The following is a 25,464-nucleotide window of genomic DNA, read 5'->3' as shown; positions in this document are numbered from 1 at the left end:
ACTGGAGCACAACAGGCAGGATGGGACAACAAATCCACTCACAACCTAGGCTATAGCATCACCACAGACACATGATGAAGTCTGAAACCAAGAGACTGGTGATGGGGCTAATAATCAAGTAATACTCAAATGCTTAACTGGATCCCATTTATATGAAATGTCATCAATGAGCTCAATCTAAACCATATACATTTTGCATTGTGCGTAATCGGAGTCTGCTGTGGTTATAATGACTTAATCCAAGTTAAACCCAAGTTTTCAGTGTATTAACAAATTATACTGTAATCTTACTAAACAATGTATGATACAAAAAATAATGAGCATCGTTATCTAATCAGACATTAAAGGCCCGTGGTAGTTAAAATAAAACAACAGCCTAATGATTATTTCCAAAGGATTTGAATGCGTTGCAAAGATTGAATTACTCATGCACCAGAAAAGAGGGGTACATTTAGTCTGAAACGCATCGTAGTCACGTACAAAGATGAAGCCCCATCGGTGCTGTGGGTGATGCTCAAAGCCTCCGGCGGAACACCTCAGCATCCTCCGCTCCCAGATCAACACGCGGAGGACAGGGCAGAACACAACGATAGACTACTGGTTTCACTCATTTACACTGATTAGTATGTGTAAATTATAAAGTGATGTTGTATCTTACCTGGATCGGCGTGTCGAGTCACCTTCTGTCGGAAAATGCGAGTGTTGCTGGCGCCAGGAGGTCGAGCATCACTGTGCCTCAGCAGCAGAGAGCGACGGAGCAGCGCTGCGCAGCCGCGGATCGAGCATAACACAAGACCAGCCCACTGCAGTGTGTCTCCTGAGCCTCTATGGAGCACAGACGAGCCCAGAGACCAGAGACCAGCACAGAGGAACACACGGGCCCGCCCCACAAGAGCCCATCACACGTGTCTCCTGAGCCTCTATGGAGCACAGAGACCACAGACAAGAGACAAGAAACCATCCCAGAAATCAACCCAGAGACCAGCCCCGAGGAACACACGGACCCGCCCCACAGGCACCTACTACACGAGTACAATGTCAAATACATACTTATACTGGTAAGTTATAAGTATTTCCTTGTAATCAACTAACTGTTAGACATCTGATGAAATAAAAAACAACCAAATATTAGTCTGTCATAACACGGTACATAATGCTACTAGCATGCATTCCCTGCAGTTTGGGAGCTGTACTTATTGATAAATAAATTAACATAACTTTTACCCCCTAAACACCATGCTGAACCCATGCCAAAGATAGTGTACCTGTCCACCACATGGTCCACCTTTAGCCCAAACAAACACATGGTCTGGATCTCCCGCACCCAAGAGACAGACAGAACCTGTCCTGCACTGCCACCCAGTGGTCATAACTATCTATTTTCATCACTAGCCTAACTTTAACTGTATAATATATATATTTCTGTTCGTGATAGATTTAACAAACTTACTTGTGGAGTGCATTATGCTATAGACTATGTAAAGTCAGTTATATGTGAGTTACATGTAACTTTCTAGATGTGACACATCACCTGCATGATTCCATGGAATTTAAAAAGTTAAAACCATACTTCTGAAACTTTTCCATGGAAATAGCCACATAGGAGTTAGGTTTGTGTAGATGCAAGCCTGCTCAGAGTAAGGATGCATGTTTATAGATTATTTGTAAGTTTTTCAATGAATAAACACAGCAATAATAAGACAAAAATCAATTAGAATGTGTTCTATTTAATACAAAATTCACAAAAGATTTAGCTGTACCCTTTGCACACGAACATCATTACCTTTCTCACTTTCTAGGTAAGAGAATGTATAAGAATGTATATGCATAAGAGTGTAAACTTGGGTGTCGTTTGAGAGTTCCATAACTGCACTGGTGATTTTGCATTGATAAACAGGACACAATATGTATGAGAATGAAATGAAATGAAAAACAACTATTGGTCCTTTACTCATGGGATAAAGTATAGAAAGGACTCTACAGAATGACCTATTTATCTGATCTTGATTTTCTCTTTTTATGTCAACATTAACAATTAGGTTAGGGCTACTGTGTTGATGCTTAAGCCCAGTAAAAGTTGCTCAGCAAGCTTGATTCGAATGTCATCTCTGAATTGATTTGTTTCCCTTTGTTGTTTTATTTTAGCACCTCTGTGTCCTCTGCTTTCATTATATTTCAGATTGTAGATACTATTAAGCACTTGCCTTGGTATCCAGTGTGCTATAAATACACTTTCTTGCTTTTCTCTTGACAGTAATAACAATGATGCCCAGGGTAATGAGTCTGAAATGAACTGGGTGAGGAAAAAGTCTTGTTTTATGGTATCATTAGGCTATACAACACCACATTATGGCATCGTGTTGGAATCTTTGTAAAGAAATCACAAAATGTCAGAAAGCATGCCTGAAGGATTAAGAAACGGCTGAGTGGCGCTGATAAATGCATTGTTTTGAGTTCAGAGAAGACAAAGTGACAGGCTAATAAATATTCATTTCAAAGTGAGCGCGTGCAGAGAGACAGGGAGCTGCTGATGCAATGAGAACTTCAGCAGCAAAAACGCTCTTTGGGTCTTTTGTCTAATATCACACACTGACGGTATATTTTCAGGAACCAGTGAGCATAACACATCTGTAGAAGAAACTGGCTATGTTAATAGGTATGTGCAGTGGGCTATGGAACTTAATTATCCTTTCTGAATAAACACTGCATTGTTTAGTTAGTTAGCCTAACTAACCTTATTCATATATAATGGAATAGTTGAATATTTATTATAGTTTTAAATGCATTATACTCAGTGGCTATTGATACCTATTACTGCTTTTAGGATTCTGGAAAATATACACCTAAGATCACAGAAAGAGAGCCTTATATTCATGGGTTTTAGCTTCTTGTTATTATTATTGTTATTATTTTGAGGAAATTTTCTTAATTCAAAAGAATAATATAATAATAACAATAATATTTTGGTTTTAAATTGTTAATTGCTTTGGCAGCAGACCTAATTTCTCGCCATTCTTCAACCCACAGATTGGATAATGTTTCCCCTATGAGTTGAGCTATCTGAAATGTTTGATTTGAAAATAAGAAGTCCTCACCCCAATTGGCACGCGCTTGTCTTTATCCGAGACTGTCCGCTAGAGGTCACCAGTGCGCCACATTTACCGCGTGGCTGGAGTGAACGTGAATGGTGAGTAAATGTGTTTTATGCACTGTTTAGGCCCACTCCTTCTAATTTTATGTTCAGAGAAAATACAGATTTACAAACGAAGTGGACCAAAGGCAATCTATAAAAATGCTTTGCGTAAAAATAGAATGACTGACTATCCTAACTGTGCGTAAATCTCATTAATTGTATGTAATGGTCTGGGCAGGACTCGGGACAGATGCTAGTGGGCTATACATCATTGCATGAGGCATTGTCATCATCATCACGGTGTTGAGACGCTCGGTTTGTTTTTTGCACAGTCGTTTATTGGCCACTTTTCATTGATTTGATCGATTGTTGTTCATAAATAAATCAATCCAGCAGGATATGTAAAATGGAAACAAACACATATTTTTGCATTAATATAAACCAGTGGTTGCCACGTGTGTTTTATATTAAATGGGCTGCCACCTGTGCCATCCCAGTACATCTCCATTGCTTTGGTTTACTCTTTTTATTTATTTTCTTTATTTTTCTTTCTGTCAGGGATGTCTCTAACGGGAACCCTATAACGGTCAGCTGGGCTTCATCTCTAAGTAGACGACCTCCTACTAGACTTCCTTCACGTCACCCCGCCCGTCTGCCTGCTGTCTCCTCCCTAATAGCTTGGCTGAGACCGTCCCTTTGAGCGCCTCCTTTCTCAGGAGCAGAGTCAGAGTCATAATACATGCATACTCTCACCATCACCTCGGCTACACCTGCTCCAGCGCGCGGGAACAGGAGGAAGACGCACGAGTGCAGGCGCGTCCCAGCCTCCCAGCGGTGCGAGACAATAAGGACCACACATCTCACGTTGGAGTTTCTGCTCAACTCTGAGGAGAAGACCAAGACTGGCTAAATGAGTGCATTGTAAGAAAGAAAGATGCATCTGAACAGTGAAGAAGATCCCAGTAAAGGTGAGCCAAACATTTTTGGTAATCCTTTTACGCAGACATACTATAGTACAAAGCTCTCGCGTTGATTGCCAGATGCCCTTGAGTGTGTCATGTTGATGTCAGGTAATGATGCTGGGGGTCATCCTATTAAGCACATGGTAGCACAGCTTTGCCTTCTCTAACACGAGCCAGGATAACATTGTTGCTTGGATTCATTGTAGCAATGGGGGGGACTGTCTGGGAGACAGCCCCTTGAGCACTTGTTGTGCTCCATTTAGATACCGGGTTTTCGTGCGCTCTCACGGTCGTTTCTGAAAGTGGTGACCTGAGTCAAAATGCACAAGGTCATGCCTTTTCGGCCATATTATTGTGCGTCCGGTCGTATACCGCGTGCGCGTGTTTGTAATGTCTGTAATTGAGTCGCACAGGGCTGGTGTCCTCTGTTGTGGAGGGTAACACGGAGCAGACAGTGTGCAATGACACGAGCCATTCCATCAGTTAAAGTAATGAAGGAGTGACTGTGGTTTGATGCCCGCGCTCGCGCTTTACGAGGCGTTTTCTCTCATAATGCTTGAACTGAGGTCGAGGTCACTGACGAACACCTGATGCTCAAAGAGCTTCGCCTTTTCGAGCCTGGAGACATGACGCAGCCCCTGTCCTACCACCAGGATGTATTAAACAACCAGCTGCCCTGACTTGTGTCTACCACACCCACACAGAGTTAGTTCCATATAATTTTAATGACTCATGTGCAATATGTATGGACTGGCTACATCTGCGGTGCGCAACCAGGCTCACCATCACCCTCACGCAGCTCTCCAGCAGCCAAAGCACACACATTATAGTGAATTTAGTTATTCCACCACTTTTGCACTATTGCACCTGATACTACTACTACTGCTATAATTATTATTATTATTATCATTATTATTATTATTATTATTATTATAACAACAACAACAACAACATTGTTCTTTCTTTCTAAACTTCCAGTAATAATAAATAATATAATACACATAAAACACACTGACAGAGAACGGTATTGTTGTCTTTTTTCTTTATACAGAAGTGCACTCCTGTCTTTGTTGGTGACACTGATGCCATGGGAATGTGTCATTATGTGAGCATTTGTCAAAGTTTGTGTGTATCTGATGCTGTAGTTTGCAGCTGCTGTAGTTTTCTCTTTGTGTATTTTCTGTGCTGTGTGGCCCTGCACACTGGCACACTCTACATCGACCCACTCATCCAAAACGTCTTGCGACCTCATTGTCAGATATGGTTTCACCAGGGACAAACGATGAGTCACCATTGGCGACCAGAAGTGATTTCATGATTACATGACAAGCCTGTGTGACTCTTTGGCATATGTGTGGCAGAGGCAGCTGTGGAGGAAAAGGCAAGAATAGAGACTGTAAGTGAGAGTGAGAGCTGAGTGTGAGGCAAAGGTGTGCAAGTCGACAGACATTACACCAAAAGTGAAATAAAGACACACAGAGTTTTAAATAAACTTCATAAGTAGAAGAAAACCACTGTTCAAACACTTAAATTAGAGATCATGAAGAAAGAAAACTTGAGATTTTAAGACAATTTAAGAAGATTCCCCAAATATTAACTTTACACTTTCTGTATCTTTAGTGCTGATCATTCCAACTACATTTTGTGTGTAACATTATCACTGGAACTTTTACAGTAGTAAACATCTGAGCACTGGTAAATGAAGTTACTCTTTCTGAATTGACTGAAGTGTTTGTTCTTTAGAACAATTGGTTTACAGTGGATAGAAATGTTCATCTTGTTTCATGGCAGCTTGTAGGATATTGTCAGCAGTTTCATACTTTTACTTACTTATTAACCCATTATCACAGAACATCGTAAGTAAACATCTTTGGACATTATCCGAGGTAAGAAATGAAAAAGAGAGGGAAAAATGAAACGAGTTGTGTTTTTTTAGCATTATATAATCTGTCCAGTGTAGAGGAGGTGTAAATGTCAGGTGTCATGTAAAACTTGAAATGTGCCACAGAGGCTAAATTATAATTGAAAACATCAAAGTGCAGGGATAAATGCCTATGCCTAATGTTGTGGTGTCTAGACTCAAATAGAGGAGATGTGTCTCTAACAGTGTGCTAAAAAAACCTAATGAGCTTATCTTATTATTGGCTTGAGAGAAAAGTGTAAGGAGGGAAAGAGTAAACAGTGTTCTAACTATTTGAACCACATGCATTTTAGATATGGTACTGAAAAGCAAGATATCAGACTTTATGGAACATCTTGAACTGATGTGTTAGCCATAGAAGGAACAAGATTTTTTTTTTCTTACATTCTTTTCCAAAAACTATTATTATTAAATACATTTGTCTTCGTTATAAGGAGCCACCAGTGGCAATTCAACAGCAAAGCCGTTCTTTTGTGCCCCTGCATCTGACACAACCTTTTGGAGCAGTCAATGACCGCACCCAGGGACTCTCCTCTGGTTGCCTAGCCAGCCAAGGCTACACACTAATCCAATACCTTACACTTAAGAAGCCCCTCCCCACACACACTTGTTACTTGTTTTCTGAGTTTATATATATATATATATATATATATATATATATATATATATATATATATATATATATATATATATATACATACATATATATGCCAAAGGTTGTGGAGAATGACCGAGCCAAGATCCTGTGGGACTTCCAGATACAGACTGACAGAATGGTGATGTGTTTTTTTTTTATATATAAAAAAAAATGTTTCTCACCTTCCACGGTGGTAGGTCTCTCTCACCCTCATTCAGCTCGGGTCCTCTACCAGAGGCCTGGGAGCTTGAGAGTTCTGCGCAGTATCTTTGCTGTTCCCAGTACTGCACTTTTCCCGGTGTCTGTTGAAGCCACTCTTCCAGTTTGGGGGTTACAGCCCCGAGTGCTCCGATCACCACAGGCACCACTGATGCCTTTACTTTCCAGGCTCTCTCCAGCTCTTCCTTGAGCCCCTGGTATTTCTCTAGCTTCTCGTGTTCCTTTTTCCTGATATTACCATCGCTTGGTATTGCGATGTCCACCACCACCACTATGTCTGGTTGGTTCGCCATCACCATTCTGTCAGTCTGTATCTGGAAGTCCCACAGGATCTTGGCTCGGTCATTCTCCACAACCTTTGGAGGTGTTTCCAGTCCGTACTCTGCACAGATGTTTCTGTACACTATGCCCGCCACTTGGTTATGTCGCTCCATGTATGCTTTCCCTGCCAGCATCTTACACCCCGCAGTTATGTGCTGGACTGTCTCAGGAGCCTCTTTGCACAGTCTACACCGTGGGTCTTGTCTGGTGGATCTGGGCCTCTATTGCTCGAGTGCCCAGGGCAGCCAGGATCAGTGCCTCTGTGCTGTCCTTCAGACCAGCCCTCTCAAGCCATTGGTAGGATTTCTTGATATCAGCCACTTCAGTTATGTTCCGGTGGTACGCCCCATGTAGGGGTTTGTCCTGCCATGATGGTCCCTCCAGCACCTCTTCCTCTGGACCCCACTGTCTGAGACATTCTCTGAGCACCTCATCTGCCGGGGCCTTGTCCTTGATGTACTCAAGGAGCTTGGATGTTTCATCCTGGACAGTGGTTCCCACACTCACTAGTCCTCGGCCCCCTTCCTTCCGGCCTGCGTACAGTCTCAGGGTGCTGGATTTGGGATGGAACCCTCCATGCATGGTCAGGAGCTTTCGTGTCTTAACATCTGTGGTCTGTATCTCCTCCTTTGGCCAGCTTACAATCCCTGCAGGGTATCTGATCACTGGCAGGGCATAGCTGTTGATTGCCTGCACCTTATTCTTGCCATTGAGCTGGCTTCTAAGGACTTGCCTCACTCTTTGCAGGTATTTGGCCGTAGCCGCTTTCCTTGTTGCCTCTTCGAGGTTGCCATTTACTTGTAACTGTCCTCAACATCTGCTATTGTTCCCTCTGGGAGTGACACCCCCTCTGTGTGGACTACCTTCCCTTTCTTTGTCACCATCCTGCTACATTTCTCAAGCCCGAATGACATCCCAATTTCTGTACTGTAGATCCTTGTGGTGTGGATCAGCGTACAGCTTGATGTCATCCATGTAGAGGAGATGACTGATGGTGGCCCCGTTTCTGAGTCGGTATCCATAGCCAGTGCGGTCGATTATTTGGCTGAGGGGGTTCAGGCCTATGCAGAACAGTAGTGGGGACAGTGAGTCTCCTTGGTATATGCCACATTTGATGGACACCTGTGCAAGTGGCTTCCCACAACCGCATCGAGTTCGCAATGAACGCCCTTAGAGTCCTGTTGATATTGTATAGCTTCAAGCACTCAGTGATCCATGTGTGTGGCATTGAGTCATAGGCTTTCTTGTAATCAATCCAGGCAGTGCACAGGTTGGTCTTACGGGTTCTGCAGTCACGGGCGACTGTTCGGTCAACCAGGAGTTGGTGTTTGGCTCCCCTGGTGTTTTTGCCGATACCCTTCTGTGCTGCACTCATGTATTGATTCATGTGCCCACTTATCTTAGCCACAATGATGCCTGACATGAGCTTCCATGTTGTGGAGAGACAGGTTATTGACAGGTTATTGGCCGATAGTTGGATGGGACTGCACCCTTTTAGGGATCCTTTAGGATCAGGATCGTACGCCCTTGGGGTTAACCATTCAGGGTCAGCTGGTTCATCTGTGCTGCCAGGCGCTCGTGGAGGGCAGTGAGCTTCTTTAGCCAGTACGCATGGTGCGGTCCAGTTTTTCATACCTGAGACTCTTCCCTGGATGTCTGCCACTGTGATGGTGACTGGATTCTGTTCAGGGAGGTTGCTGTGGTCTTCTCTCAGATCCACCAGCCACTGTGCATCGGTGTTATGTGATGCCTCCCTTTCTCATATGCCTTTCCAGTACCTCTCAGTCTCCAGCCTTGGTGGGTCTGCTTGGGTGTTATTACCCTGCCACTGAGCGTACACTTTCGCCGGTTGTGTTGCGAACAGCCGGTTTATTCGTCTGGCCTCGTTATCTCGTGTGTACCTCTTTAGGCGGCTGGCCAAGGCTTGGAGCCTTTGTTTGGCAGTTTCAAGTGCTTCAGGTATGGGCAACTGGTTGTACCTCTTGGGCACTTGCTTTTTCATTGCACCTTTCTGGGCCTCTGACAGTTGGACTGTGGGTATCGTAATAACCATTTCTCCCACATCCTGTTCATGTAACCCCTCTGCCTAGGGTTACTGTAGTAGTAGCATTCCAACAGAGCCTTGTTCTCGCATCTCGCCCATTTCCGCCGTGTTCCAGTAGCCCTGGTTCCCCAGCACCTGATGCAGACCTTGTTTGGCCGGGCGACGTCTGAGCCGGCATGTCATACGTTTCTTTCTCTCTCATCATTGTATGAGGTGGGCAGTAGCACGAAGGGTCTATATATATATATATATATATATATATATATATATATATATATATATATATATATATATATATATATATATATACCCACAGTGTTCAGATTGATACAAATAAAGTTGAAAAAACTTTCAAAAGCAAATGCCGCCTGCTATTGAGACACATGCTACAAAGAAGTGGCTATAATTGGATCAGCAAAACCTTATCAGATAAATGATTTGCTGTGAGTCTGGTCCTAAACCCTCATGCATTTAAGCAGAAAGTAGGAGGGCCTCACCATGATACTTCTCCAGATGAGACACCAGGATTTTGGATAGAACTGAGAAATGACTGTGTTGCATAAGTTTAGTTTCAGATGGCACGTGTCTGAGAGAAAACAGAGTCAGCAGTTCATAGTCACACATACTGTGCACACAAACATAACACAAGGAAATACAGTATGAAATATATACTATGTTCTTAAAATTGTATTAAAAAAGTCCTCACAGTGTGAAACTCTGTCTTAAGTGTGTATTAGATCTAGTACTTGCTTAGACACGCCTGGAGCTTACATAAGTCTCCCACAATGACAAATTAAAGACAGCATCTTAATTGTTGCCTCTGTCCGCCTTGCTTCCGCCTCTCCTCACACTTGACCTGATGTGCCATCTCATCGGGGTTTAACTTCAGGTCTTGTAATTATTGATAAGCAGTGGGAAGGAGGAGAAAATCAGTGATTGCAAAGATGTTTTAGGCGGCGTGCATCAACACAGTGGTCTTGCCTGATCCCAGTGTGGGCTGTGTCTAGATATAGGGGGGCTGCTTGTTGGAGGAAGACAGAAATAGATAATTGGAGAGTGGAGGAGAGTGGAACAGACGAGGCTGACTATGTTTTGAGACCATTTCTGTGGTTTTCTTTCCAATGAGTGAGCACTTTCAGATGCTATAGATTGAATCCCACAGTCACTGAAAGAACAGACTTAATACTAGCAACTTACCCCATATTTATTATTATTTAGGTATACATGTTTAAATGACCCATATTACACTGTTGTCTGATCTATGTTATAATGTTTAACACACAAATCCTGCATATTATGGCTGAGTTCTCAAACTAAATACCCTCTGTTCCACCTTGTGATGTCATGTAGTGATATAGGAATTGCTGTGTTTTTAAACTCCATACACCTTCACTACAATCATTTGGATAATTTCAGCCCTGGAATTGCCCATCGTTCCTGAACTAAAGAGAAAAGGTAGTTGTTAACTTGAAAAGTACCTCTACATGATATAATAAGGTGGAACAGAGCATTCTGAGCTTTGGGGATGTAGACTGCCTAATAATGCAGGATTACTTAAACCTGTGACTGAAACAAAACACAAAAGCCGGTATGCTTGTGAGAAGATAACATTCTAACATGGCTTAAAGCTCACAAGAAACCATTGTGTGTAATACAGGACACAAAGCAAATCATTACAATGCTTTGTGTCTCCAAAATGCTGTCTAAATTATACTGTTATGGACCTTGAACACTATCAAAAACATATAAACAAGATTAACTCACTTCATGCAAGTCCCACCTATTTTTACTTGCAACATCTCAATTTACAATGCCAGTGAGTGCACACAGCAGTTGAAATTACAGTTTTGATTTGATTTTCAGTTTTTATTTTATTGTATTCAGTACCATTTATGCATAAGCTTGGTCAAGAATAAAGATGACTGTTTCATATAAGTGTGACCAAATTTGACCAATGACTCAAAATGTCTCATAATAATTTGTCCTTGCCGATTTCATCTCTTCAAAGTTGTGATTCAGCTCAACATCCGAAAATACTCAAATACTTAAAATTGACTTATTAATTGTCATGTTTCTTAATTCTGACTTACTGCTCAGTTGTTGATGTTTGGCGTAATAAATCCATATTCTTTGATAAATTACACTGAATTTTGCTACTCATATTTCGTGACATCCTGTAAAGGTTAATGGTCTATTTGCCATCTGGGTGTAGTTACTTTCCTGACAGGTAAACAATATGGAAGCCTTCTTGGGTTGGACTATTTTTAAACCAAACAGGAACAACATACTATAAATAAACTCAGACCTAAGAGTGCGTTATTTTGGTAAATACCAGACAGACTCAGTCGGTCTCACTCACTTTCTTAGTGCAAGGAATTAAACATGTAGCCAAACTCTCTTTTAAACTTTCCTGATGAAGTTTGTAAGATTACACCAATTACAAGCATACTGACTGAAAACCATTCACTCACATTCATTCACAACTTGGCAAAACAGTTGTCTGTTTTCTAAAAGGCGGAGGCTGATGTTTGTATTTTTGCAGACCTGTATTGTCCCTGTAGGAAATGTTGCCCTATTCTTCTTTCAGTGGCCCTGTACAACCTGTCAAGGGGCAGTGGTTGACAACAGTGTAGCGCCCGGGGACACAACACCAAAGCCATGATCTTGATCAAGTGTAACTAGCTAGAGTATTGATACTTTGCAGTGACATCACACTGGGGGTGTTACGCATCTATGTGTATGACAGAATGTTCATCATTTGTAGTGACACAATGCACACATTTGCAAACACTGCTAAAAAGAAGTCTGAAAAAACAAACAAAATGGATTTAAACAGCACATTTTCAGGAGTCTGTGGTCATGGTACATGGTCTTGTTTAGGTGTTTGATTTTCAACAAAAAAGTGAAAGTGACAAACTGCTACCTAGTTTATGACTGTAATTTTATGTGTGAAACTTGTTTAACAGCACAAATCATCTCACATGTAGTTCCAACCATGTCAGCTCTTAAAATGCAGCTCAGATTAAAGTCTAAGAGATCTTCAGACAGAGCAGTGGTTACAGTTAGCATCACATCCCCAGGAAATGTTAATAACATCAGCTGCAAAGTATCAATTATTTTGTCTAATGTGTTTTGGGCAAATGGGAGGTAACCATAAATGAAACTCAACCAGGCACAAGGAGAACAGCTCCATATAAGAGACCACAGCTGCTTTTGGTAATGGAACCAGGGACTATATGGAACCAGGGCTACGGGGCAAGAGTGCTTAAGATCACTGGATAATTGGTTTGAGAAATGTGTGTGTGAAAGACAGAAGCGCTAACCAGAGGGATACAACAGTGCTCAGTATAATATCAAGTAATTCAGTACGACCCCCACATTATCATAGTCACTCAATCTTCACATGTCACTCTTCAATAAAAGCCTAATTCTGCAATGTTCAAACAGAGGAGGGATGGTGTAATTGAAATTGTAATAGTTGTATATTGACATTTAAAATAAAAAATAATAGAGGCTTTGATAAATTTTACGATATCATGAGGTCTATCACGATAATTACTATATCTCGACTTATTCAATATATAAAAGGTAGAATAATATATTTTTGGGCTCAGTGTTTATCGTGCGTATCTTTTCGTTGCACTAGTTAGAAATTTTTGATACATTTTTCTGCTATATGATGAAGATTTGAGCTGATGATGGTTGAAGTATGAACAAAAATTATTAACGAATTACTTAAATGTTGTTGCAAGCTGCTTTTTTATTTATGGCAGCTCAGCAATATTTGTAATATTTTAAATTTTAAGTACTTTTTTGTGGATAATTCTGCTTTATGGTTTGGTTTCAATATTATTGTTTTTTGTCTATATTTATTTCAACAATGTATCACACTTTAAAATATGTTATTGAGACATTCGTGACAGGAATATTATCAAATTGTGAGTGAACTGTATTGTTATCCCTGCTAACCGCTGTGCTATGCGATGTGTTAATGATGGTTTTAGAAGCCTCTTGAATGCCTCTAGCAAACTTGCATGACTGTTAGGATGAGTAAACCGTAATACTGCTATTTGTGGTGTAGGTTATCCTTGCCCTGACCAGAGTGAGACTGCACTGTATTCAGAATACAATCTTACAGTTTTATTTTATTTAAGACACCCATCTTTTTTATCACTTGTGTGCATATTGATGGAGTTATGAGCTGTGCAGAATACAAGGCCTTTGGGTCCCAAGACGAGAGCCCCACACAGGGAGAGATGGGGACAGGATATTATAAGACTAGATAATCAGCAGTCGCACAGGGAACAGATGGTGAGGCGCAGACAGGACTCTTCCTGCCAATACTGGACTGACCACAGCTACAGGCAGGGGGCGCTCTTATTCAAACACATAGAGACACATACAATTCTATACAATAACGCTGCTGTAGTTGGTGCCACAACCCCAAACCTTTTGAGTACTCTCAGTGACTGGTTTGAGGGCTGTTTGACTTTCCTTTTTGGGTGCAGTGATTTTCACTAAATACACAAATCCTTTCATAATTCATAGCTCAAATGGAAGTATATTAAGTCTTAATCGTTAAAGTACTTTTGTCTGAAATTAAGATCTCATTTCAATTACCATATTTGTCTTTGTCATACAATAATCCCAGCCAGATTTGAGCCATTTGCAAACCCTGTAAAATGGAGAGGATTTCACCAGGACTGTATAATTCAAATATACATGCATTATACTATGGAAGAAGTTATTTGTAGTGACAGCAACAACAATGATAAAACAATCAAACATATGTTAATTAAACATAAGGAACTCATATAGTTGAAGCAATATAATAAAATAATAATAATTCTGGGTGACAGTAGCTCAGAGTGTTTGTCCACTGATCCCAAGGTTGGTAGGTCAAATCCTGCTCTTGACATCACTGGTTGAGTGATCAGATCCACTGACTGACAGGTTGGCAGTGCAATTCAGGCTTCCCCAGATGAATGCTGCTGTTGTGTCCTTGGGCAAGACACATCATCCATCTCACCCCCAGTATCTGTGTACACTGCTGAATGAGTGAGTGGTTTCTTGATGTAAAGCGCTTTGAGGTGCCTTGAAGGTGGAAAAGCGTTATATAAATATGTGACCATTTAGCATGATAAAATTATAACTTCAGAAGAAGAATTCTATGTTTCTATATATTTAATGTTATGTATTCGTTGATAGATTACTTTATTGCAGAGTCATGGTTCAGATTTTGCCTCTCCATAATACCCACCACAATAGATATGGGAGCCGAGTGATCTACTATTGTCTTTCAGATTCAATTTTGGATTCCCAGCAAAAATGTCCCTGTCAGCTGGTAAATTATTCATTACAGGTAGAGGAGAAGAGGCATAATTAAATAAGCTAATGGTAAAGACGCTCTCAGGGACTATTAAATACAACGGCAATGTTTATTCCTCAGTTAATTAGTTTTATACTCTGATGCCCATCATAAGCTGAACATTGGCATCTTCCCTGGGGCACAAACATGGCAGAGTGTCCTGTAAGTTTCATGTGTGGCCTCCTGGGTATGCTGGCATGGTCCTCCCGCTGTGGTTTTACCGGCTACACTTCAGGCTGACAGGCACAAACAGAGCAGACCGTTGGATCACTCTCACAAATCCACTCTACATCTCTAGGACTACACAATGTGAAATAAGTACACATAATCTTAATGAGTTTCCCCGGTAGATCAAATGTCAATGATGGACCTTTTGTTGGAGTCAGCTGTGCGAGACTGCTACTCACAAGGAGGTCAGTGCTCGTAGAACTCAAACTGTACAGCATTTGTGGGTAAAATATTGAAGCATGGATGATATGTTATAGACAGGACAGATTTAAAGGGCCAATATTACAATATTTTATGTTATAATGTTGTTTTCTCATCACAAGCATACGTGGAGTTGTGTTTTGTTTCATTCGTACATGCATATTTAGGCTTGTCTCAAACAAAAAACACACTGTTCCACCTTGTGTTGTCATGTGGTAATATAAGAAGTGCTGACCATCTCTACTGAACTAAATGAAAAAGGTAGCTGTTAACTTGGAACTTACCATCACTAGGTGGACCAGAGCATTTTGAGTTTTAGAGATGTGTGAATTAAACAAAACACAAATCCAGATATGTTTCTGTGTCGGTAACCATATCACAACATGGCTCAAAGCTCACAAGAGTAAATTTTGCATAAGATACGACCTTTAAGTGTGAAATGGGAGCAAAGAGTGGGGGTGGGCGTTCAGCAAATTGACAGAAGTGGAAATCAATCTCATAATCCTGATCACAGCCTGGTGTTTGTGCTGCAGCCAAGACCAAAACACTATCATGCTACAAAAAAATCTTCAAAGCTTTAGAACTGTCAAGTCCTGTGTGTGATTTAGAAAAATTAGGCTTTCCTTCATCAACCTAAACATCTTCAGAACAATTCTACATTTGTACCTGTAATATAGTCCCCTTAGCTGTTTTATTTAATTGGATTTATGGATACAGGTTGTTAGTTTATACTGTATGCTTAAGTGCTGGTGGACAATGTAATCTCATATATACTTTGAATCATTTTTCATCCATCAATATCCTATGTTAAATTCAATCTATATTCAATTTTTACCACCTACGAGTTGTTGGCTCACTCAAATTAAATTGCTCCAACTGCCTGCTAGAAGTCAGTCGGAGTTGCATGGGCATCTCAAAGTAATTTACTGAATTCAATACAAGTTTCAATATAAGACACCAAGGCTGGGAATCATAGAGTCCCTCATGTTGTGATACGACACACATGGCTCACGATACAATATTATCATGATATAGTGATACATGCAATAACTAATATAAACAATTTAGCAATAAAATTTCTTTGTTAAACCACTTCATGTGCCAAGTTAATATGAAATACATCTATTTTAATCACAAAACTGTGAACATGACAATTGTATTGCAAGTTCCCATCCACTAAATAAGCAACAAAATAGTTGCGTGATCAAAAAATTTGCTAAAAAATACTCAATACAGCAGCTCACTCGATAACTATACTGTATCACCAAATTCAGTTTCACGACATATTGATATTTCAATATTTTTGCCCACTCTCACAAGACAGTACATTTTTGGGGTAATTGTAACTAAACTCCATTTCATAGGGTGATTTTGCAGTAGGACTTGGTATGCATGCCTTTGTCACTGTGTAGTTTACGGGTTATTCCAAAAAAAAAACTAAATGAGCTTGTTTGTTTTTGCCTGTCTCTGCCTACAGCTCAAAGCAGAATAAATGGACAAAAGAAGTTGACTCTTGGCTGGTTTTTAAACATTAGCCAATATAAACATTTTTACAGTTTGGATGGAGCAATTAACTTGATGAGCACGTTCTCCAAAAGCTCTTAAAAGACTATATTTCTTACTTAATTTTCTCTCTAAAAGTAAAGCACTGAAGCATGTCACTGATGCAGAGTGGCTGTGATGTACAAATACAGTGTGTTTGCCTTCCCGTTAGCAGACCTGTTAGCATAATGGACGCTCTATTGCACAAATGAGAATCTTTCCAATTGGCCCTGTTTGCACTGATGTGTGACTACAGCTGCATCATTTTTTGTATCAATGTCAAGCTAATGTTGTCCTTTCCCTGACTTCCTTTCTCTCTCCCTCTCCCTCTCTTCTTCTCTCTCTCTCTTTTTAATAGATTGTTTTTATTTTCCCCGAGTGTCTGTGGCATAATACGTTTAAGATGCTTGAATACTGATGGAAGCTGGCCAGTGTTATAGCACACGGGAGTGGAGTAGCATAAAAACAAGTCCGGCCGTTGTGAGTTGTCCTCAATCAATAGAATTATATGAGCTTAAACTATTGAAATGACTAGAAACCCTGAGTCTAAATTTAATAGTGTGTAGCGTAGTGAAAGTTGAGATTTCTCTGTGTCCCATTGGCTTGTTTTAGGACAACCTTAACAGGATTAAGTCTAACCTTTGTCCTGAAATTAGATTAGCCCCGAGCACGTTTCCATAGTAACGTCATACACTGTTTGTATGCACGGCTGCAAAGCAAATATAGGCCATATTGTTTCATTACTTACATAAGTTGTAGAAAATGTTGTACAGATCTGACCTGTTCGCTTAATCAGGACTTATTTGGATCTTCTCACTGTAGGGAATTGTTCAGTTCTTTATATCTTATTTTTTTATCCATAATATATGAAAGCAACACTATTTCAATACATTTTATATTTTGTGTGATATGTACCAAAGAACTGCACTGATAGAAAGTAATAATTTAGTCTGAAGAAGAGTTTGCACAAATACCCCAGCTTTGAACTAGTCTTATTGACCTCAGATATTATATAGGCTTAGACTTTGAAGCAAGCAGATTTTTGGAGTTGTCTTTTGAGCTTGGTTTTGTCTGAGGCTGAAGACAAGAGAAGCCAGTCTGTTATGTAATCCTCTTCTCTGGATGTGCACACAAAGCACTAGAGAGAAGACATCTTGGGATAACGCAAAGTGCATGGGTATGACTTGAATGTAAAGGATCTAAGGGTTCTATATTCTTAGTACTATTGATATTTTGGAGAATGTTATAAAAATAGAAGGGGAAGGGGACTAGCATTTATTTATAAATACATGTTGTCAATTATTCACAGAGTAGCCATCAAACTTCCATGTGGGTCTTAAGAGACATTTTTCAGAGAAAACGTTCAAAAGCAGTGTCAGATTCAGGTCAGATTGATTGCGACATTTCCGATGGAGGTATTATGAATTAAACAAAAGTCTCATTGTTGTATATTATTCAATGGCCACTCATCTTGACCTGTCTGTGTTATATGTTTGTATGCCATTAACAATTTTTCGTGTAACATATGATACCAAACCAAAGCAACCTCAGTCTTCTGTCACTCCCTCCTAGAGCCAAATTCTAATCTAGTCTAGTCTGGTCACTTGCCTATTACTCCAATTGTCACTTTGTTAGGGGTGTGCAAAAATATTGAAATATCAATATATCATATCATTTAATTTGATGATACAGTATCGATATCATGGGCAGCTGTATCGATATATTGTCAAGAGTATTTTTAGTATGTTTTACAAATTTATTTTGTGTAAGAGCTACAGTTGTGTTGACATTTTCACAGTTTGAGTAAAATGGGTGGGTTTCATCTTAACTTTGCACAGACTTAGTGGACTTAGTATAACAGCCATGAGTTAGCCTTTGTTTTTCTCTGGACTGTATCGAATCGATTTTAAATATATTGTATTGAATCATATTGAATAGAAGTGCACTGTATCGAAAAGCATATCGTATCGTGGCCTATGTATCGAGGTATGTATGGTATCAACAACTTCTTAATGATACCCAGCCCTATTTGTTACTGTGTCAAATAGTTTCTATTGGTTTATTCTACCACCTCATTGTATTTAGATTATATTCAGTGACACGAGAGCTATAGTTGACTTTTGGTTGGTCAGATAATCTGTTTTATCATTTGTTGTCTTTGTCAAGTGTATAACTATGTATAACTGCTGCCTTTGATAACATACTGATAAGTACATATCAATATTATTTTATGTCATTTTATATTTAATTTCATTTCTTTCTAAATATTTGGTGTTTCTATTCTTCCCTTTGCAGAAAATCAGCAAGTTTGTCAGTAGGACTTTTGGGTGGTCCCATTTCTCCATTATTATATCTATATATGGCCTCTATTGTATTTGCTGGTTGTGATACGCCCCAGATTTTGTGCTTCTCAGATTCATAAACTCGTGCTCCCGGTGTGGATCACAGGGGCACAAATCAGACGCTCAGTGCTGAAGACAAATGGCAAAAATAGCAGGCGGAAGGATCAGGAGAGAGCTGGGGTGTGACAGGCAAACCACAAGAGTGTAGTGTTAGTGGTGTTAGCAGGAGGCTAATGTGAATGAAAGAGGACAATGCAAAGAGACAGACCAAAGGTAAAAAGACAGGAAGAGCTGCTGTTTGCTTTGCATCCACTCACAGATGTCACATGGCAGCAGTACAGTGTGTTCAAGGCTAAGCTTCAGGCTCTATTCACTGTACAAAGGATACATCCTCCTATATGCACTCACTGTGCCTGCATTCATCTCAGTTGGATCACAATTTGCCAAGAGATCAGTTTATTTTGAACTGTGAATGGAAGTTATAAAATGACAATGTTTTGTGAAGAACAGACAGTGTTAGGCTTGGATGACTGTTGAGTTTGAGTTAAAGGTGCACTATTCTGGGGCAGCAACACCAGCTGCTTGTCCCCTTAGTTGTGCTTTGCCTGGAGAGTAGAGAGTGTGACATCAAACTTATGAATTATGTATTGATTCAAATACTGCTGTTTTTATTGCTATAAATACTGAATATCTGAACTGTAAAGCTGTGTTTACACTGTGAGATTTTCATGCCGATTTTGACACAAATTTTTGTCACATTGCAAATATTAAAATTGTTCGTAATCCCTCGTACAGTGTGAGCAGGTCAGCGTATACGACCTCTAAACCCTCCCGTCATGAGGGTTTGTATGAGATTCAGTTGCACAGTGTGAGTTTGGAAACAATTTGAAACATTTTAAAATTGTCTCACAGCCCAGTTTTACTTGTCTTGGTGAAATCACTTTCTTGTCTCCTTGCATATTGATAATTTTAATGCCATATTGCGGAGCATTCCTGGCAAAACAATCACATCTCCAAAGAGACAAGCATAGACTCTTCACCAGAGAGTTACATACTGCACCATTAATGACAGCCAACTCTTTGATACTATTTTGATAAACAGAAGCAGAGGAGAATTTGATGAGATGATTCAAAACAAAATGTCAAATATTAAATACATCACAGCTGACACTACTACCACAACAAATACTTGAGCCATTTTTTGAATTGAACTAGACAATATATGGCTTAGTAAGAAATGTAATTTACACATACACTCATATACACAGTCAAACATCTGGAGTGAATGAATAATGCACTGTAAAGCGCTTTGGGTGTCTTGAAAGGCGCTGTGTAAAATCCAATGGTTAATTAATTAGTTTAAAATGCAGGTCGAAAACACAACACAAAATACACAACAAACTGCAGTATTCTTGCATTTGAAGTGACATGCTATTGCTCCAATCCCCTGAACCCCCAAACAGGTTACAACCTGTGTCATCATCCATCCACCATGCACACCAAGCTATTAATGTCTGTAAAATTATCACAAGCTATATATTGTGTGTAGAAAGAGGTAATAAAGGATTTCTGGAAATACTGAAATATAGTTGGAGATTTTTTGTAACATATTTTCATGACTGTATCATTTTGAACCATTTGCTTTCAATTGGCTGCAAAAGTTTCTGGCCGACCAAAGGAGCACATATTGAAACTTGTTGACAGACTTGGTTTGAAAAATGCTATTTAACCAAAACACCCCTTTTTAAAGGTTGCATTGTGTGTTGTTGATAATAATTATGTCTTTCTTAACAATGAGTCATTATGCAGCACAGTTCCACTTTCAGACATTACTCATTTTTGTAGTTAAGCGTTTGCCACTTTTTTGTATTTTACTTTCCTTTTAAGAAGCCACGTCATGAAAAACACAATATTTATCAACAAACCTAGTTATAATTATTGAAATAAAGTTTTTCTTCGAGTTTGTATTTTTACATTTTGAAATCACTTGATAGTCAAAGATTTAGTAATGCTTCGAGGAGGGATTAAAGGTGTCCCATATGGTCAGAGAAACCTTGGGTTGGAGATAATGAAATATTCATGGCATTGACCGAAATATTTTCCAGGTATTGCTTTATTTTTTGCAGACCAAATGGCAAAGGGATTTTTTTATTCATCCATGAACAGAAAAACAAACCTCTACCACGTTTTTTATTATTTTGGCTTGCATTTATACTTCATAAAGGAGTGATTAATTTTACCATAAGATCGATATAAAAGTATTCTCTTGTTTTATTCAACCTAGAAAATGGACTGAGGATATCTTGACCATGAAAAGCTTTTTGTCAGTTTTGCAGATAACAAAAAACCTCCAAAGAGTGCAAGGTCAGTACAAAATCTTATGGAGCTGCCTGTTGGTAATCTCTGCTCTGTATAGTCACTAAATTTTTTTAAAAACCCAAATTTAAATACAAATCTGTAAGTTTCTTTTGCCATTGCTTCTGGCTCTTGTACAGTACCGTTAGTGGAAAAGGCTTGACTTCTCCTATGAATTAGATATGACCTATTAGAGAGAAGGAGCTAAATTAATCATGGCAAGGGATTGTGGTTCATTTACAATATTAAAACAGTCTACATTTTATAACGATATAGCAGGGCAAGGACAAAGTATAAACAATTACAGATCAGACCCTCAGAGCTGCAATCAGGGTTTCTTATGTAATATTTACACACTCCATGCAAAAAAATATGATGGTCAAACAGAAAGCCATGTTGTCCAAATAAATTAACTCTATTCAAACATAAAATATATTGCAGTTATGGTTCTACTATCATAAAAATATATTGGCAACATCTGAATTATACATTACAACATTGCAGGCATTCTGAAGGCTGTGTCCTTGTTGTATTAATGTCTTGCTTGTTATCTGAAAAAAATAAATAAATGAAATACCTAAATAAATATATAGACAGTGGGAATCAACAATACAGTTGTGTGATTTGATTTGTGTCTCAGTACACAGTTTGCTTTTTGGTCTCAAAAGAGTCAATAAACATTTCACTGAATTTCTCTATATCAATATTTTATTTATATCTCTATATTTTGTAAACTCTAAAGCTGCATTTGTAATACTATCCTTTTTTGGTTATATCTCCCACCTTTTCATATAGCATTGTAACAATTAACAATCATTTTCCACACTTTCCTATAATATTACTTGAGCTGCATTATCAAAATTTAATCAAAATCGCAATTAGCAAAACTGCAAGAGCTGCAATTTTTGAAGTACCATAATTTCCATATTAATAAATTCATATTTTGCATAAAAACTGCTAACTCTGTAGTTTAGTGTGTGTAGGATCTGTACAAACGAGTTCTGAAATGTGATTTTTGTATTGGTTTGTCAGTTTACATTTCTACCTTTTTGTCAACATGAAATTTGGACAGAATTCTAAATTACAATCGCAAAGCTGGTCAGAAAAATCACAATTAGATATTTTTCCCAAATTGTTCAGCCCTAATTATTGGTATTGCAGTTTCCAGTCTCATAACCAAACACCAGCAACTTCGCTTGTGAGAAAAAAGTTATAATAATGGAGTGAATGACCTATTTCTGTGTCTCTAGGAGGAAAGTAGGACCAGTGTGACACATATCTTCTGGTAATTACACTTGTGCAGTGAATGAGGTCAGTGCACTGGCTCTGTCTACTTCTCCATAGTGTAGTCTACTGTCCTGTGAGTGACCCGCGTGCAATGGTCCAATCACCCGTCTATTGTCTGAAACAGAAGTCATTCTCTACTCTGTCCCAAATTACATTCTGTACCTCTGTATAATTGTACTGAAATAGACCCCCGTTAACTGCCCTGGTGGTCTTAATATCTTGGGTTGGGGGATAGATAGAACAGCATTAAGGCTGAATCATGAACTCCCTGAACACTTCTCTGACAATGAAAAGATAATTGTATTTCTTAAAAGATGTGTTCTTTGGTGGAATTTGCACAAAGAACTGTCAACTTTGCATCTACCGTGACACCAAAATTGTTATATTTTTTTCCTGCCAGATACTGTTAATCACACAATACTTTATGACAGTGGAAATGAGAGTGGTGCAACTTGTTGGTGCAATCATAATCTTCTTCATTGGTGATTCTTGGACAGTGATGTTAAAGGTGCACTGAGTAACATTTCTAATGGAGATTCTGCCACCTGCTTGTCCCCATGGAAATGTTATTGCTTTGCATTCTATACAAAGCAATAACATTTCCACAGTACAGATTAAACCTACCTATCACAAGGGAGACAAGCAGGTTACAGCACTACACTATATTACAATTCAGATCTGTGGAGACACCCAGCATGAATAAATGCTAGATTGAAATGTTTAAAGTCATAATATCTCCACAAAGACAAGCAGGTGGCAGACCCTCCACCAGAAAAGTTGAGCAGTGCACCTTTAAAGAGGTTTTCTGGTTGGGGGTCCTCTATCTGCTTGCCTACATGTAGCCGTTGTCCCTTTAGTCCTTGGTTTGATCCTGTTTTAAACCTGGTGTACTTGTGCTCTTGTCCTGGTTTAAATTTAATTTAAATCACTGTAGTTTTTAGTATTTTAGTTCATATATCTGTCAACTTGTTGCTCAGCTACATATATGTTTGTGTTATGCCAAAAGCAATAAAGATTTGGTAGCAAAAAAGATACCGGTATATGTTTGTTAAGTGGCCTTTTTGGTTCTTGGCATTGCACATTTTCTAATCGCTCACTGTTCAGTAATAACATTAAAAGCAGAAGAACCAGGCTTGAAAACAGCAGAAAAGAGTTTCTACAGAACAATAAAATAGCTGAACTGGGTCAGAGCCTCTCCAAAGCCATCTCTATCCAAAGGGGAGTGAGGAATGAAATGCAGTAAACCAACCACATGACACAAGCCTGACAAACAAGTCGGACTGATGGAGGTCACACTTCACAACTCCGCTGCTGCTGCTGCTGCTGCCAACATCTTTGTATCACAGCACTGAGTTTCACTGGAAAGGCTGCTACATAATTGTGTAGACATGTCTGTGTGAAAAAGGGTGCACCATGTAATTTTTCTGGTAGGGGGTCTGTCACCAAGGAGATGTTATTGCTTTGCCTGAAATGTTACACAGGGGCATTAAAGGGCCCATATTACACAGTTTTCTGATATGTTATAATGTTGTTTCCTTGTTACGACCCCCAGGTTAGTTCAGTATTTTGTGGTTGGGTTTGTGCTGCTTCTGGCTCTCTTCCCCTCCTTTCCAGATTCCAGAGAGTGGGAGGGCCAACCCAACGAGCTGCACCTGATTGTGGGTGTGGCCCACCACCTTTTAAAGCTGGCTGCTGGAGACTGCTCACTCTCTTCTATCCTCTCCACTGTGCGGCCACAACTTTAGTTGCACCTTGTTTTTAAATAAATATCTATTTTTGTATTCTTTTTAAACATGTGTGGACTCTCCATTGTTCGAACCTTGAGCCAGTTCGTAACATTCCTTATCAACAACATACCTGGAGTTGTGTTTGTATCATTCACATGTTTATCAATCAATCAATCAAACTTTATTTATAAAGCACTTTTCATACAAAAATGTAACACAAAGTGCTTTACACAGATTAAAAACAATCCCACATTTCCACCCACCCACCCACCAACCCAACCCCCACAGCTGCCCGACTCGACACAACCAAACATCACAGACACCCAAACAGCCACAGTTTAACACACAAATCCTGCATATTTAGCTGGAGTTTTGTGCTAATTGCCTATGTATACAATGCAAAGCTAAAATTTAACTGTTGGCTTGAAAACTACTGTGTCGTGACATCACAAGGTGTAACAGAGAATTTTGAGCTTTGTGAATGTAGATACACTGATGATAAAGAACATGCGAGAATAAAATAAAATGCAACTCATAACAATATTTTAATATAACTTAAAGCTGACAAGAGTCAATTTTGCATAATTTAGGACCTTTAAAGGAACATTGCTAGATGACTGAAACTCTGATTAAGTTGCATTAAACAAATCAAATATATTATTTTCAATTTTTATTGCTACATTATGAGAGGATTTACCTCTCCACAGAAGTGACCTGTAACTTTGCCTGGAGGTGTCACCTGTTTATCTCCATGAAGACAGATATGTTTAATATCATCTCCATGGAGTCAAGTGGATCCACCTCCAGGAAGGTTATACAACGCATCTTTAACTTATTTGTAAATTACATCTTGCAAGAACGTTTAACTGTTTAGTTTTGAGAGCACTGCCGCAGGTGTGAGATTTGCAGTGAAACACAATGAGATCTTAGTGGCAGCAGGTAGGTGGATAATTGACGGAGGTGCGCTGAAGTTGATGATGCATGACTAAATGATGCTAACAGTCAGCACCCAAAGGAAACCAGCGCAAACCAAACACACGAACGACACAGAAAGAGGAGTATGAATCGACTGCACACTCATTACACTGTATTGATTGATAACAGTCAGACAAGAATAGCACTTAGCTTGGATGATATGAATGAGCGGATTTAAGCTGGTGTAACTGGACGACCATTG

The 25,464-nt window shown here is 39.4% G+C and overlaps 1 protein-coding gene across 1 annotated transcript in view; it reads left to right on the top strand.

The window, feature by feature from the left end:
• The first annotated feature begins 693 nt into the window (after window positions 1-693).
• The window catches only part of syt7b (synaptotagmin VIIb), a 103,769-nt gene continuing 78,998 nt past the window's right edge, over window positions 694-25,464 (top strand). Inside the window, exon 1 of the mRNA XM_055154321.1 lies at window positions 694-1,030. Within this exon, the coding sequence (XP_055010296.1) occupies window positions 694-1,030 (337 nt within the window). The remainder of the gene's footprint in view (window positions 1,031-25,464) is intronic.

Source organism: Boleophthalmus pectinirostris, unplaced genomic scaffold (assembly GCF_026225935.1).
Source record: "Boleophthalmus pectinirostris isolate CB_2022bp ecotype Guang Dong unplaced genomic scaffold, ASM2622593v1 HiC_scaffold_19, whole genome shotgun sequence".
NCBI classification, from domain to species: Eukaryota; Metazoa; Chordata; class Actinopteri; order Gobiiformes; family Gobiidae; genus Boleophthalmus; species Boleophthalmus pectinirostris.
Note: the sequence above shows the minus strand (reverse complement) of the source record. Positions and strands in the feature narration are given on the sequence as shown.